Source organism: Actinia tenebrosa, unplaced genomic scaffold (assembly GCF_029948245.1).
Source record: "Actinia tenebrosa isolate PJP-AT-01 unplaced genomic scaffold, QUT_ActTen_1.0 PGA_scaffold0__85_contigs__length_37466705, whole genome shotgun sequence".
In the NCBI taxonomy this organism is placed as follows: domain Eukaryota; kingdom Metazoa; phylum Cnidaria; class Anthozoa; order Actiniaria; family Actiniidae; genus Actinia; species Actinia tenebrosa.
Genome location: NW_028292569.1, coordinates 6,600,600 through 6,616,891, shown reverse-complemented (window position 1 = coordinate 6,616,891; position 16,292 = coordinate 6,600,600). Strand labels below are relative to the sequence as shown.

The window sequence follows — 16,292 nt, the reverse complement described above, 5'->3', positions numbered from 1 at the left end:
TTACCTTGCCTTGCACGTTCGCCTAATGCTCTTCTCTTCTTTCCCTATATATTTCAGCCCTTTCTCTACAACAGCAATGAATTTTTTTTCATACAGAAAATTGCCTAGATTTTTTCACAGTTTAGCTTACACAAAAGATATTAGTCTAAATTAGAAATATGAAGTAACTTTATACATCAAATTTTTTATTCATAAAAGACTTAGATGGCCATGGTTTAATGTATGTCAGTCTCTTGAGTATTACTTCTTTCTTTACTAGGAATGCTTTTCAGCTATGGTGCAATGTTTACCCATTTCAGACCACGTGTCATTCCCTTGAGTATCGTTTCTTTCTTTACTAGGAATGCTTTTCAGCTATGGTGCAATGTTTTCCCATTTCAGACCACGTGTCATTCCCTTGAGTATCATTTCTTTCTTAACTAGGAATGCTCTTCAGCTATGGTGCAATATAATGTTTTCCCATTTCAGACCATGTGTCATTCCCTTGAGTATTATTTCTTTCTTAACTAGGAATGCTCTTCAGCTATGGTGCAATGTTTTCCCATTTCAGACCATGTGTCATTCCCTTGAGTATTATTTCTTTTTTTTCCAATGCTTTCTCATTTCAGATTCTGAGACCTTTCTTGAAAATTGAGTATCATTTCATTCTTTGATAAAAATGCTTTCCAGCTCTTGAACTTTAAGACCTTTTTGGGATTTGCAAAATACCGCCTTCATAAGCGATAGACACTCACTTAGGGTCAGCCTCAATTTAGTGTCCAAATATATTCACAAATACGAAGGGTAAAGTAAAGAATGCACATTTCAACTTACCGCCATTTGCATTGCTACGCAGCCACCCCAGACAAAAATCGCGACGTGCACTTTGCAATAGACTGCCGTCAATCAAACCCGTTGACATCAATTACACGCGTGTGTGATTCAAAACGCGCCAAAACTTGTCGATTGTTTACAAGTATTATGAGCCACACTCACCGGGCCTATCTGGGCCGATCCAAACGCGTGTAAATGACAAAATCTATAAAATCTATCAGTTTTCTCTGTAATCACAGAGTGGAACAATCACGAACGGAACCCTGAGATCCATGCTAGGTGAAAGCCCAAGATCGAGCACTCTCACCGCTACGCCACCCATGCTTCCCTGACGTCAACGTCTTTGATTGGAGTGGCCGTGTAGCAATGCGAATGGCGGTAAAAATACTACACTTTAAAATTTAACGGATCTTCGCTGTAACACGTGAATAATGTTCACAAAATCAAGGCTGTCCCTCAGCAACAGAGATTTTGAAACTGAAGTATTTAACGGTCGTCGAACCAAACTGCAGAGTACCACAGGTAGCCCATAGAAAAATAATTTAAGTACTAGGAAATGTGTACAGCCATGAGAATAAGATAATACATAATTACGATCAAAAGACACAGGGATCCCAACACTACTGACGCGAATCCCCATCGCCATGCCTGTTGGGAGTTGTAGATCGCGCCCACTCGGTTACCATGGTAGTAATCAGAATTCACCTGTTGATCAAGGGATAGGAGTTAGTTGGAATACGCGTAATATTGATTGACATGTGAAGCAAAGTGTACCCGATAGAAGTAGAGTGACTCTATTGCGCATGCGTGGACCTTACGGACCGTGCCGTGAAGGTGTCATGTCCGATCACTTTCATTGGCTTTAGAAGTGATCTGGAGCACTGTATCTGGTTCAACAAATCGGGCTTATGAAATTACACCATCACGTACCTGCACCCATAATACAGCTTGGGCTGCCCGTGGTTGGTTGACAGAACAATAAAATCCCTGTGTTCTCGGGAATTGAATTCTTTCTCATGTAAAACGATTCTATTATTCCTGCCATCTAACATGGCTGCCATTACGTGATGGTCTTAAAAAGGTCTCCTTTCGATGCAAATGCACGCCTGGCCTACCTTGAAGATGGCACAGGGAACTTTGAAGGGGACTATTGACTCATGCACGCTGCGCATATATTTTTCTTACCTGTATGGCGTGACACAGTGATATCAGTCCACACGGACATGCGCAGAACAATGTGCTAAGGAAGCTAAGTGTCATGTGATTTTCAGGCTTTGGTTCTTGGAGTACTTGTCGCTAGGCAACATATATTCATATTATCAGAACGTTGTCTAATAAAATTATTTTGCTTTTTTAAAGGGTTGTCGGACCAATGAGAACTCGCTATCTCACCTGGCTCGAGTAGCCATTGTCTATCACAAAAGACCGCTGACCAGTATTGACAGTGGTGGTACTATTCCCATCATGCACCTCGATAGCTATCGGAAGAGAGTGTGACGTCAAGGGAGGGAGAGACGAAGAAGCCTGGGGAGGACTGGTTTGATTCACTTGTTCCAGCCCTTCTTGTGATGTTGGAGGTGGTCCTTCATAGGAATGAGGAAGAGCTGTATGTACTGACGAATAAAAGTAGGAAAAGTTAAAATTAGGATAAATGGAAGGGATAGGATGGGAAATATGAATGGATGGGATGGATGGAACGGATAAAAGGTTGGAACTGAACGAATGGATGAAATGGATAGAGAAATTATTAAATAGATCGTTAGATGGATGGATGGATGGATGGATGGATGGATGGATGGATGGATGGATGGGTGGGTGGGTGGGTGGGTGGATGGATGGATGGATGGATGGGTGGATGGATGGATGGATGGATGGATGGGTGAATGGATGGATGAATAAATGGAAGGGATGAACGAGGATATACGAATGGATGGTATGGGATGGATTGATATGGGAAGTTGGAAGAAAGGATGGATAAAATGGATTGATGGATGATCGAGATGAGATGAAGGATGCATGTATGCATGGACCAGACGAAATATGATCGGATGGGATAACAAATATATATCGAAAATAAAAATAAAATAAAATAAACAGATAACATATAGAAGCAACACTAATGCATACCTTTTTCTAAAAAAGTCGTTGCCATGGCAACAAAAGTCTTTCCCATCCAGACTTGGTGGCAAAATGTTTGTGTATACATTCACATACTCCTCAAGCAGTATTTCAAACGACAAGAGATGCTGCTGTAAAACAGTCACGTGAATTGTGGAGTCGATAAGTATAGGAAATGCCACCTTAGATTTTCTCGAAGAAGTAATGAAAGATTCGACGCGCCTTTGAAAAAATGGGTTAATAACCATGAGTGCAATTGGTATTTTTTCATTAACTCTTCAATTACTAAGAAGGCATTCCATCTTAATAAACTACGCGTTTCTGAAGTAAAAGAAAGAAGGAAAGAAAGAAAGAAAGAAAGAAAGAAAAAAAAAAAAAAAAAAGACAGCAAATACCAGAGCGCTGAACTTTGTTCCAGCCAACCACAGCGCGTTCAGATGTTTTGTCGCCGGCCCTCATCAATAGGCTACTGTGACCCAAATTTTGCGATATTTTTTTCTGTTTTCTTTAGACTACTGAAATATAATATACGTACCTACAAAAAGCAGAAATATGGAAAGGAAGAATAAAAACAATTTTACTATTGCGCCACATTTACTTCGTTCCTTCGAGCTCCAAAAATTCTTATTGGCCGGTCATTTTGTCCACTCATGCTTTGCGCGCCGCGTTCACCGCTTGGTTACGAGTAACGCAAATATAAATCGCGTAACGGCGATTCGTCTCGTATTTTCGAGATTGGGTTTTGTGGAATTTAGCTATTGCACGCGCTGTGCAATTAATTGATTGAAGGAATTTGGGACAAATTAACAGCCAATGCGACCAATCAGAAACAAGTATTTTACGTAGACGTGGAGCAGATTAATAAGAAAATTGGCGGGAAACATGACGCGGATAGGCATGATACTAATAATCATAATTAATAATAATAATAATTAATAATTAATAATTAATAATAATAATAATAATAATAAAAATAAATGTAAAGAAATAAAATTGATAATTGAATTGGAAACTTTTGTAAATTATTGAAACGATTTTCAGACTATATTATATTGAAATAATGATCAGAAAAAATTAATATGAAACTTACGCTTAACAAAAGGTCAACAAAAGGAAACTGACGCTCACGCCCCCTCCTAAATCACGGTCAAACACGCAATTTTGAACATTTTTTTTGTACATTTTGTTGGATATATTCATCTCTTCTAACAATATGAAAAAGGTAGCAACGGAAAACGATAGAATAACATCTCCTTTCAATGTTTTTAGTTTTCTGGATCTCGTAGATTATTTTTTACCCCGGTCAATTTGGAATTTTTGATCATCGGTGAGGTCAATGTTTGTATGGCTTTCCTCATATTTCAGCACACGTACATGCACAAAAACCCCTATAAATAGCTCCAAAATCAACCAATCAAAAAGGTAGCAGCTGAATTGATTAGTATATGGAAAAACCCGCATTTTGATGTAAAACAGACCCACATTCGTAAGGATTTTACGCGGTCAAAATGAATTCGAATGTTATACTTCTTGCCTCTCTCGTACTGATTCTCTTCGCTGCCCCTGCTGTCGAAGCACTTGGAGAGCAATCTTCCGAAGGAGGTTCGAAAGGAGCAGAATTTCCTCATTTTTTCCACGAAATCAATAAGTAAGTAGCGTTGGGATTGATTTCTGGAAATGCGCGGGAATACTATAGTTTTAATTATATGTTTCCTAATTTTACAATTTCAGCTTTCTGATTTATACATTGTCGAAAAAAATACAACGCGATGGTGGAGAAAGCTATGAGTCGGCATTGAAGACTATTGTTGAAAAGGTTCTGGACGAATCGGGTCTTAAAGGGATCACCGTCAACAACAGAATTATCAGTGCGATCAAAACTCAAATTTACAATTTACAAGCAAAAGTTAAAGCAGCACGGTTAAAAGGCGGTGGCAGGTTGGCAAAGAAAATTTTAGACTCGTGGAAAAATGGAAAGACCTATCGGTTCAAAATATATTACAACGAGTTAGATGTTGGAAAACTTAAAGAGGAAAATAGAGAATTAAGGAAAACAAAAAGAAAACTTGAAGAATCATTAGTCCAAGAAAAGGTTAAAAAACTACACGTTGAAGAAAAACTCACGGACGCCTTAAAAAGAACAGAAAAACAAAGGAACTATTATAAGAAACAATTCAGAGCAATAGCGCTAAAAGTTGCCAGAAAACAAAACAAAGTGAGAGGTCCAGAAAAAAATAAAACTTTTAATGAATACTCCCCACAGCAAAGGACAAGAATAAGATCTAGTTTGAAAGAACAATGCAAGACAACACTATCCTTTCTTGGCCTTTATAATTTTATGGCTACGAAAGTTGAAGTTTTTAATCCTGATACCGGAATGTTTGAGACTTTTGAACTAGCTAACGAACAAGATATAGATTTTACTAACGCCCCAACAAAAGAATTGACTAGTGATGACATCAATGAACTGAATACCTGGTTATATATAAAAGACAAATTCAATCTTTCCAATGAAGCATGGAATGAACTTGCTCAAAAATCCAAGGAAATTCCATGTCAATATAAAATGGTAAAGAGGATGCAAGCATTAAATAGTCAATGGGAAGTAAGGCCAACCCCTGGTGATGCTGAAGGTATTCAGATTGAATTTGCTAAGAGTTTAGAAGAGCAAATAAAAAGGCTACAGAAACAGGGAGAACTGCTGGAAGGAAATACCATACAGGTCAAAATCAGTGGTGATGGGACTAATGTTGGAAGGACTTTAAAACTTGAAAACATTACTTATACGATCTTAAACGAAAAAGATATTGCTATGGGAGAGAAAGGTAATTATATACTAGCAGTCATAAAAATACAAGAAGATTATGTTAACTTAAGAATATCCCTTTCTGATCTTACAAATGAAATGTCTAAATTAAAAGAAATTACTGTCAATAATATAACATATAACATAGAATATTTTCTGGGTGGGGATTGGAAATTTTTAGCTTTAGTTTGTGGGTTGGGAAAGGCAAACCAAGATCATGCATGCATATGGTGCAAGTGCCCAAGAATGGAAAGGCATGATACTACTAAAACATGGTCAATTAGTGATTCAAAGCAAGGAGCAAGATCCCTTGATGAAATATCTAATCATGCCAAGTCTAAAAAATTTAATTGTAAAGCTGTTCCTCTCTTCCCTTTTATTCCTATTGATCATGTAATTATTGATAACTTACATTTATTCTTAAGAATATCAGATAATTTAATTGAGCTACTGATTAGAGAACTCAGAAGGCAGGATGCAGTTGACAAGCTAAAAAAATTTCCAAATGGATTTCAAAGGGATAAGTACTAGCACATGACAGGCTATGAAACCTTTCTAAACAACATTGGAATATCATTTTCATGGAAAATCAACAAAGATACTAAGAAATTAGAATATAGAGATCTAACTGGCCCTGAAAAACTTATTTTATTCCAGCATATTAACTTTTCTACACTTCTTCCATTTTATGACAAATGTAATGATCTTGAAAAACTCTGGATTGATTTCATAGAAATCATAGGGGACCTCAAACTTACATTTTCATCTGAGGAGAGCATTATCAATTTGAAATGCAAAATCAGAAATTTCTTCTCCTTATTTCTCTCTTTGTATCAGGCAAAAGATGTGACACCCTATATGCATGCACTGTATGCCCATGTTCCTGAGTTCTTATCACTGTACAAGAATCTCGCATATTTTACACAAGGGATGGAAAAATTTAATGACACTGCTTCAAAAAATTATTTTAGATCTACCAATCATAGAGGTATTTCTGCTCTGAAACAACTCTTTTTAAAGAAAAACAGAATTCACTTCCTTGAAGCAGAAGGCTGTGAGAGAGTTAAAGCCACATATCAATGTAAAAACTGCTCAAAAAGCTGCCATAATATTAAGACTTGCACTGAGAAATGTGCAAACTGTGGCTTTCAAACTTGTTGTGCACATCTTGAGAGAGTAAATAATGTATGGACAAAAAAATGCCTAATTGCACAATAAAGTTTTTAATAGGTTATTCACTGGGTATAGGGTATTCACTGTGATGATCAACATTCTAACACAACAGTTAATGTGCTAGATATTTAAACATACCTTGTATCAAAAATGATGTTCTGAATCTTCATTAATATAAATCAAAACATCAATGTAGAGCTATATTCAATCAAAACAACAATAAAAAATATTGCTTCTTCAGACTATTATATTGCCTCTAAAGAAATATGTATATATTAAGTATAATCTTATACCGAAATTATTAATTATTGGCAAAGAAATGTATTTTTACTTATTCCATTGTTGTTAATTCTTATCTATAATTATGTAATTATGTTTCATCAAATATTTTTTCTCAAGTCATTTCTAGTATTATGAACTAAATGTACTGTAATTGTAACGATTTCCATCACCACGAACAAATGTAAATACAATAAAATTTCTTTCTTCAATCTCAGACTTCACATATTGATCTCCAATTAACTTATATTCTACTATAGGATTAGATTTTGAAAGCCAGTAGCGAACTGTTCCTTTAATTACAAAGGCAAAGTCTCCATTACCATTAAAAATGCGCTCATCCCACTTTTTACCAAGGAAATTGTCAATGAGTCTGTTGGATGGTAGCCCGTAAATAGTCTTTTGTCTTTCTTTAATACCTCTTACTATTGTGGCAAGTCCTCCTTCAAACACATCTGGCTCAACCCTAAGCTCTATGCGTACAGCTGGATCATCCCTTCGACCAGAAAACAATTTTCTCTTGATTTCCCGATATAATTGTCCATGGAATATTTCTTGTCTATCTCCAATTGAATCTGCGGAAGGTATATTCAGCTTTTCATGACGAACAAAGGGAAAGCTTGCTCCATCTCCAAAAGATTTCCACTCGTCATACTTTGTACTATACCCAACATAGTGGATTTTTATTCGCTTCTTTGACTTATCTACCTCAGTTACTACCACGTCATAAAGATTATTGTCTTTCTTTGACGATTTTCTTTGCTTTGAAGGAAAATCCGAGGAAAATTCCTGCATATACCTCACTGCAAATTTTGACTCACGTTTTACACGAGTCGTGTCCGCCATTTTGAAAATCCATATATGGGATTGATTCGCATGCGCAGTACATTAAAATGTGTCCGCGTAGGCCTAGGCGCTAAAAAGAGCAAATGTTCATAAATGTATGGAATAAGTTTGATATGATAACGAGAACAAAAATAGGGGAAATAGCGAGAGGAATATCGAGAATTGACAATTAAATGTTAAAGTAACCGAAAATCGATGTCACTGATTGCCTTTCGTAAAGATATATTTTCTTTGAAATAGAGAAACTGTTTTTCTCTACCTTTGTAATCTTTGTGAAGTGTCGAGGTGGGCAGGTGAAACTGAAAAAAAATACAAAATCTCACTCGATAGGAAACGACATCGTGTCGTAATGGTTATTCAACACGAACTTATCAAGTATAATTTCTCTTCTTGAAATTTTAAATTCTATCGCAATATTATTATACAACTACAACATTTTCAAATCTTACTCTAGTTTGACCAAGAGTCAAGGAAATGCTTGATATTTGTTATTATGCATAGTTTATAGAGACTATTTAGAAATAAGTTTGCAAATGAGAATAATAATATTTTGACTTTTGAATATTCGGCCAGCTGGCGTCAATAGAAGAAAGAAATGGTTAGTAAACTTTCGATAGATCAAACGTTTCCATGCAAAATTTGCCCAAATGAATTCATGGCCTAAAAGATTTCCAAGTTCCCGCGTTTTTCCTACTAAATTGTACATGTTTTCTCTGATTTTCGCGGGGCAAGAATTACACAAAATACATTGTATAAAACTAGTGTTTGGGGAAAGATAAATATAACTTCATCAGTGCTCATGCCATCCATACAAATCTTTTCGATTTTTTCAACTCAGTGAAAAAAATTCCCATATTGGTATCAGGGTGATTTGTTTTTGAAAGTGAAAATGAGTTTGAATAAGTGAGTTCAATCGTATATTTATCACTACAAGACTATCTATTTAGACAAGCCATGCCTTATTTAACATACAAATTGGAGATTTACAAACCTATATCTTTAGATATAACTTACCAAAGTCTCCCACAAGGCAGCAAGTGAATGAAATAAATTCTAATTTGTAGATTTATCGTTTCTTTTTGTGACGAACAAAAAGTCGAAGAGACAGCCAAAAATGTTGAGTGTCTTTTTGGCACACTTTTCAAAACCCAAGTATGGGACCAAATGTAATGGATTATGCAAATATGATATTATGGATCGCGTTATGTCACGCAACCTTTATTCATTTATTATTAGTAAAAATACATAGGTGATTATTGAAAAGCTCGCGCGCTGATTGGTCGAGAAACTCACACAATCACACGATAATCACCTCCGGCGATAATCCAAAATGACGGCCAGCCGCTTCGTTGCTGTTACCGGAGAGGAATTAGAAATAATGAAAGAAAATACTGTCCCCAAAAGGACTAAAGAGGCTAACAAATTTGCACTAACTTTGTTCAAAGGTAAAAAACGACTTAAAACAATCAAATAAGCTCAAACAAACTGTTTTGGTTCGCAAAGTCGGAGTTTGCCTGTGTTGTAATTGAAAGCCGCGTTTGTCACTTCAATTCAAATTTTTCCTAATTTTAAATGTGTCTTTTATCTTTTGTTTTTTTCTTCTTTTTTTGAAAGAATCACCTGTGCATTTATACTAAAACAATTATTTGCCTCAGCCTCAGTGAATATCGGAAAATATTTTCCTCGCCGCTCGAAGACTCACGTCTCTGTAAATATTCCCCGATATTCACTTCACCTTCGGTGAATAATTGTTAATTATATCTGCAAATGGTTAGACCTTCAAGTCTTCTCGGACAAGGACTTTAAACCGTAGGCCCTGTCTCCTAACCCTTCCTAACCAACAGTAAATGGGGGAAATAAAAGAACCACTGAGAACGTAAAAAGAAACCTTGCCAGTGACCACCCTCAGTGCCTCCACTTCATACTAACCATCTCTCATGCTATTAAATTGCATAAAAAGCAATCTGTCATTCACAACTCCATGTAAAGCGCCTTTGATTATATCCACATAGAAAAGGGCGCTATATAAATCATAATCATCATAAATCATAATCATCTTCATATTCCCTTGCTTTTACATTATATCATCATATCATCATCAACAACAACAAAGACAAAAATGAAAAGAAAAGAAAAAAGGATAGGAACAATTTAAACAAAATAACAATAAAATAGTAAGTTTATTTGCTAAAAAATACCCACCAATAGTTTATAAATTTGATAGAAATGCTTAAAATTTCACTAAGATTTATTACGGCGCAACGAGTAACTTACGTCAAAACGCAAAAATTAAAAATTAAACCAATAACCGGTTGTTTTTTGTTTTTGTTTTGGATAGGAATGACGCAAAAAAGTACGCGCGCACTGTGTACTTTCATTAAGCACGCGCTCCCGACCAATTAACGCAAAATTTATAACAGTTATTTTATAATAGGATATATACTGTACATCAAAATAGCCTCCCCTCAACTGCAGGGTGGTGTTATCCATACACTGTCCTGAGATTTCTCTTGAGTTGTTCAAGGCACATTAGTATAGTGATCACACCAAGGATACCAAACGATATGGACGTCAAGGCCATGTTCTCTGCCTCTGCGAAATCATCTGCCGCACCTGCCTTTTCACCTTTATTCAATCGCTTCTTTCCCTAGTGGTATATAGAGTTGAGTTGAGTTGAGCTGAGTAGACAGTTGATGGAATGGATAGCTAATGAAATCGCCTATCACCTCTGGAGTCTAGGGATCGATTCCCAGATTTTGCAACAAACGTGAGTACAGGGATGGATGGGAATGGATGGGAATGGATGGATGGATGGATGGATGGATGGATGGATGGATGGATGGATGGATGGATGGATGGATGGATGGATGAATGGATGGTTGGTTGGATGGATGGATGGATGGATGGATGGATGAATGGATGGATGGATGGATGGATGGATGGGATGGATGGATGGATGGATGGGATGGATGGATGGATGGATGGATGGATGGATGGATGGATGGATGGATGGATGGATGGATGGATGGATGGGTGGGTGGATGGATGGATGGATGGATAGGTAGATAGCATGTTCTTGTACTACTTACTCTTATCCAAAACACAAGTGCCACTATCCCGATGGGTAGAATGGTTATCAATGATATGAGCACTATTGCAGTACGTATACCCGACCCGAACAAAAGTCTCTCAGCTGCTTTCTGTGGAAAAAGAAAGCCTGTTTAACGATCATGGAGGATGTTGAAGGAAGGAAGTTAACAAAAAAAAGAAGCAAGGAAAAAGCAAGCAAGCAAGCAACATAAACACAAATGAAAAGAATGTCAGGTCGATTCCTTCCATCGGAGGAAAATGTGTGTCATCTATAGAGGAATGTCACACGTAGTTACTAATCTTTGCTACCATCGAGGTTGAAAAACTGCATGCCAACATTCGGCACGCAAAAAAACAATAGCCAATGGAGCTGCTTCCTTGCAAATAGACTCTAAACCTTATGTAGGTCCATATTATTTCAATGTTTTTTTAAAATGAGCAGCTTGCTTTAATACCTCGTATTTAACATCTTCCACTTCGAATTTCTCTCGGTTTCTTTGCCCAGGGTATTCCATACCTTAAATTTAAAAAAAATTAAGACGAAAGAGATTCATTTTATGTAATAAACAAGATTTCTATGCTAAATTTTCGTTTTACAAACAAAAGCTTGGACGGGGTTGACCACTTTGCTCTTGAGAAGTCAGATAATTAATACTTATTCTTTCTTAGTTTTTGTTTTCTAAGTTCTGAAAGATTTTTGCTCATTTTAATCTTAGATTGATGGTATGGTAACTTTAATGGCAACTCTATTCAAACACGGAATCCCTTTATTAAATAATGCTCTCCCAGAGGGCCGTGGATAAAATTTACAAAAGTAGTTAAACACATATATACGTGGTCTTAAATCACAGATTAAAATACAGAGTTAGACGTTTTTACTTTAGTGTTTATATTGGTTTGCTCGAGTGTCTTTTTCGGCGAAAAAATATTCAAAAACAAACCTTTTGATTAATATTAGTAAAGGGGTTGATTAATTCTCGAGCTTATATTAAATTTTTAAGCTATGCTTCTCAGCTGAAAGATTACATTGTGTACACGAACTAAGATTATACTATACCTTTGTTTTTCATGAGAATCTTCGAATATTCCTGCAAGTCAAAGTTGGTCCAGCGACTTCTTCTAATTTTACACTGAGTTTGGAACACTTTATCTTGATATTTATTTGGTAAAAATTTCTGTAGTCGAAGTATGTTGGTTAATGCTTTGAATGCATTGGAGGAATTTACTGGTTCATTGAAGCGAAGATGACAAAATGAGTTTTGAATAAAATTTGCATTGATTTGTGGCGTTTGTTGTTTTGGTATTTTAATGGCAAAAAGGATAATTGAAAATGCAAACACAGCATAAGTAATAATAAAAACGAAAGAACGAACGAAAAAAGGAGAAATACAGGAGAAAAATTCGAAAATTAACTACAAAAATTAAAAAGGAGGAGAAAGGAAAGAATGAAAAAAGAAGAGAGAAAGATGAATGAAAATAAAGAATGAAAAGAAAGAAAGAAAGAAAGAAAGAAAGAAAGAAAGAAAGAAAGAAAGAAAGAAAGAAAGGAAAAGAGAAAGAAAGAAGGAAGAAAGGAAGAAAGGAAGAAAGAAAGAAAGGAATAAAGAAAGGGAGGAAGGAAGAAAGGAAGAAAGGGAGAAAAAAAGAAAGAAAGAGAGAACGAACGAACGAACGAACGAACGAACGAACGAACGAACGAACGACAGACAGACAGAAAGAAAGAAAGAAAGAAAGAATGAAAGAAAGAAAGAAAGAAAAAAAGGAAGAAAGAGAGAACGAACGAACGAACAAACGACAGACAGACAGACAGACAGACAGAAAGAAAAAAGAAACAAGCAAAGAAAGAAAGAAAGAGAGAAAGAAAGGAAGAAAAAAAGAACGAACGAACGAACGAACGAACGACAGACAGAAAGAAAGACAGATAGAAAAGAAAGAAAGAAAGAAAGAAAGAAAGAAAGAAAGAAAGAAAGAAAGAAAGAAAGAAAGAAAGAAAGAAAGAAAGAAAGAAAGGAAGAAAGAAAGAAAGAAAGAAAGAAAGAAAGAAAGAAAGGAAGGAAGGAAGGAAGGAAGGAAGGAAGGAAGGAAGAAAAAACATATCAACAATGTTCAACGAAAAAACCTGGGAAAGAGAAAAAGGTAAAAAATAGATGAAAAAATAAGCGAAAAATCAATCAAGCTTTGACTTTATTTCTGAAATTTAAAAGCTTCTCTTTTAAAACATATATTGCAGACTTTAAGAAGAATATCAAGTGAAGTGATGGAGGGGTGAGTGGGGAGGAGAGTAATGCACAAATTAAATCATTAAACAATAACTAGAAATATCAACCTATAAAATGCAGTGTTCAAATGTCATGATTTCACTAATTCTTCAAAAAAAGTTGGTATTAAATTAATCTGCTTAAAATATTTTCAACAAAAGATTTTAAAATCACAGTGTTCTGAAAATAAAGATGAATACTTGATTTACACATATCTATGCAGTTATAACTCAAATTTAGTATCTAAAAAAATCATTTTGTTAGTTTTTCTACAAGTTCAACTATTTTTGGGGTATCTACCAGTCCTTGGAATTGTCCTACAATCTGACCATTCTTTATTCCAAGAACAGTAGGTACAGCATTGACCTAAAATGAATTATATAAACACTATTTAATAAAAATTTTGGACTCTTTCTATTTTGAAACCATTCCAAGTTGTTTCGTAATCTCGTCTTAACACTTCATCCACACAAATTCACAGCATATAGACCATTTCTAAATTTGTACGTCAATTTGCTAAGCCTGTGCAAATGTGGTCTGTGGTCTTCAAAAACAGCAGTATGCATTGAATATGAAACTGGTGTATTCTGGATGGACATTGTATGACAAACAGCCCTTACTTTAAGCCTTGGATTACTAAACACCATTTATGTACTGTATGGCATTAAATACTCACTCCATACTGAAAGGCTAATTCTCCTTGCTCATCGACATCCACTTTGGCCAGTTCAACCTTGCCTTCTTGATTGGCTACTGCTGCTTCTAATTTTGGAGCCAAAGCCTTACATGGACTACACCAGCTAAAGCATAAAAACAGTTTTTTTAAATGGAGAACTGAATTTTTTTGCTGTAATTATTATAAGTTACATTATAAAGGGCTTGTTATGTTGTTGATTTTGGGGGGGGGGGGGGGGGGGTTCAGTAAACCAACCCTTACGTTAACCCTTGTTTGGGGAACACTACTCTTTCTAACCTCTACTCTCCTCAGACCATCACCACCCATTAAAAAACTCTCCCTCCATGGGGGAGGTATTGATATTTTCTGAGAGCACACATGCATTATACCCTCCTCAGACCCTCTCCAACTCCCTTGGAAATTCTAATCACCCTCCATGGGTGAGATATATGGATATTTTCTGAGAGTACACATGCAATACACCCTCCTCAGACCCTCCTTTTACATCTGATATCTTTAGTATTTAAACAGGATATATTAAAAAGGCCATGTTTTATATTTTAAAATTCCAATCCCCCTCCGTGGTGGAGGCATGGATATTTTCTGGAACTACACAATATACCCTCCTCAAACCCTCCCCACCCCTTGGAAATTCCAATCCTCCTCCATGTGTGAAGTATGAATATTTTCTGGTACTACACAATATACCTTCCTCAGACCCTCCCCACCCCTTAGAAATTCCAATCCTCCTCCATGTGTGAAGTATGGATATTTTCTGTAACTACACAATATACCCTCCTCAGACCCTCCTCACCCCTTGGAAATTCCAATCCTCCTCCATGTGTGAAGTATGGATATTTTCTGGTACTACACAATATACCCTCCTCAGACCCTCCCCACCCCTTAGAAATTCCAATCCTCCTCCATGTGTGAAGTATGGATATTTTCTGTAACTACACAATATACCCTCCTCAGACCCTCCTCACCCCTTGGAAATTCCAATCCTCCTCCATGTGTGAAGTATGGATATTTTCTGGAACTACACAATATACCCTCCTCAGACCCTCCCCACCCCTTGGATATTCTAAATCCTCTCCATGGGTAAGGTATGGATATTTTCTGTAACTAAACAATATACCCTCCTCAGAGCTACACAAAAAAAAACATTCATTATTCATACTTGGCATGGAAGTCTACAATAACAGGTGTTTTGGACTGTAAAACTCTGCTTTGGAAATCATCTTCACTCTTGATATCAAAAGTCTTTCGGAATACCGAAGATGTCGTAATATGAGCTGAGGTACCAGAGAAATACTTTGGTGAGAAGAACGCACGATGGTGAGATGCAAGTCGATGTGCCATTGTTCTAAAAAAATGATAATAAATTAACCTGTCAACAATCTGGCTTTGTACCAAAGGATGTACGAATGAGCTTTCAATGACAAATAATATTGAGGCCAATCTATTTTTCTCAGAATTTCTTTTAAGAGTTTGAACTGTTCCAATTTATTTTAGGATGTGCTGGTGTTATGCACTGCATAATGAAAATCATACCTTTTATTGCTGTGGTTGTTAGTTTGAACCATGTAAAAACCATTACTATTTTTGTGTAGAGTTGATCCTTCGTTTCAAGGGTTTTTTGCTAGGTTTTCCATTTTCCTCCCTTTCCAAAAATCAACTTCTAACTTCTAACTTCATCATGGATATGTTGGTCACAGGTTTTAACAATTTAAAAAAAAAAAGATTGTTGAAGTTTTGGATGCATGTTGCATGTTGCATACTGCATCTTGCATGTTGTATCTTGCTTACTGAAGTTTGTAATGCATTGTGTTCATAAATGTTACAGATGTTTATATACTAAAATATGCTAAATATGCATATGGAAATCTTTTTAAATACGATAGTATATAAGCTTACTAATAATTGTAATAAGCTTCATACAAACAAGCTCAACAAGTGACAAAGGTATGTCAAAAACACTGAAATATTTTACTAAATTTTAAGCTATAGAATTTGTTGTATTATATTAAGGAGGCATTAGTAATGTTCATACTTTCATTTCTTACCTTATTTAAATGTTTTAAAGGAATAGAACAAATGATCAAAGAGAATAGTCTTTTGTTGACGAAAATGTTCTAATTTTTTTCCAGTAAACATTCCAGTCCCTCTCGACCAAGTCGATGGGCATTGTGGGTACACAGGAAACCCACAAATAGAAAGGAAAAAACTTTCA

General features: G+C 35.9%; 4 protein-coding genes across 6 annotated transcripts; 1 reads left to right on the top strand and 3 right to left on the bottom strand.

The window, feature by feature from the left end:
- Positions 1-449: 449 nt before the first annotated feature.
- On the bottom strand, positions 450-10,005 carry LOC116295349 (uncharacterized). Of its 2 annotated transcripts, XM_031703142.2 has the most exons (6): positions 9,050-10,005; positions 8,295-8,334; positions 2,941-3,153; positions 2,206-2,426; positions 1,999-2,109; positions 450-1,518 (listed from the first exon to the last, which is right to left on the bottom strand). In XM_031703142.2, the coding sequence occupies exons 3-6, from the start codon at positions 3,017-3,019 to the stop codon at positions 1,363-1,365; spliced, it is 567 nt and encodes a 188-aa protein (XP_031559002.2). In that variant the 5' UTR covers positions 3,020-3,153; positions 8,295-8,334; positions 9,050-10,005; the 3' UTR covers positions 450-1,362. The 2 variants fall into 2 exon arrangements, with proteins under 2 accessions (XP_031559002.2, XP_031559012.2); XM_031703152.2 differs by lacking the exon at positions 8,295-8,334.
- Positions 4,015-6,268, top strand: LOC148913357 (uncharacterized). Its single transcript, XM_089026058.1, has 2 exons — positions 4,015-4,579; positions 4,663-6,268. Exons 1-2 carry the CDS (start codon positions 4,440-4,442, stop codon positions 6,266-6,268), a joined length of 1,746 nt encoding a protein of 581 aa, XP_088882184.1. The 5' UTR covers positions 4,015-4,439.
- A 191-nt stretch (positions 10,006-10,196) lies between the features above and the next one.
- On the bottom strand, positions 10,197-14,182 carry LOC116295334 (uncharacterized). 2 transcript variants are annotated; one of them, XM_089027879.1, is made up of 4 exons: positions 14,060-14,182; positions 11,581-11,642; positions 11,125-11,235; positions 10,197-10,682 (listed from the first exon to the last, which is right to left on the bottom strand). In XM_089027879.1, exons 2-4 carry the CDS (start codon positions 11,638-11,640, stop codon positions 10,518-10,520), a joined length of 336 nt encoding a protein of 111 aa, XP_088884005.1. In that variant the 5' UTR covers positions 11,641-11,642; positions 14,060-14,182; the 3' UTR covers positions 10,197-10,517. The 2 variants fall into 2 exon arrangements, with proteins under 2 accessions (XP_088884005.1, XP_031558981.1); XM_031703121.2 differs by lacking the exon at positions 14,060-14,182 and adding an exon at positions 12,183-12,357.
- LOC116295391 (thioredoxin, mitochondrial) lies at positions 13,293-16,236 on the bottom strand. The gene is made up of 4 exons (XM_089027873.1): positions 16,126-16,236; positions 15,240-15,425; positions 14,060-14,183; positions 13,293-13,749 (listed from the first exon to the last, which is right to left on the bottom strand). The coding sequence occupies exons 2-4, from the start codon at positions 15,419-15,421 to the stop codon at positions 13,636-13,638; spliced, it is 420 nt and encodes a 139-aa protein (XP_088883999.1). The 5' UTR covers positions 15,422-15,425; positions 16,126-16,236; the 3' UTR covers positions 13,293-13,635.
- Between the last annotated feature and the right edge of the window lie 56 nt (positions 16,237-16,292).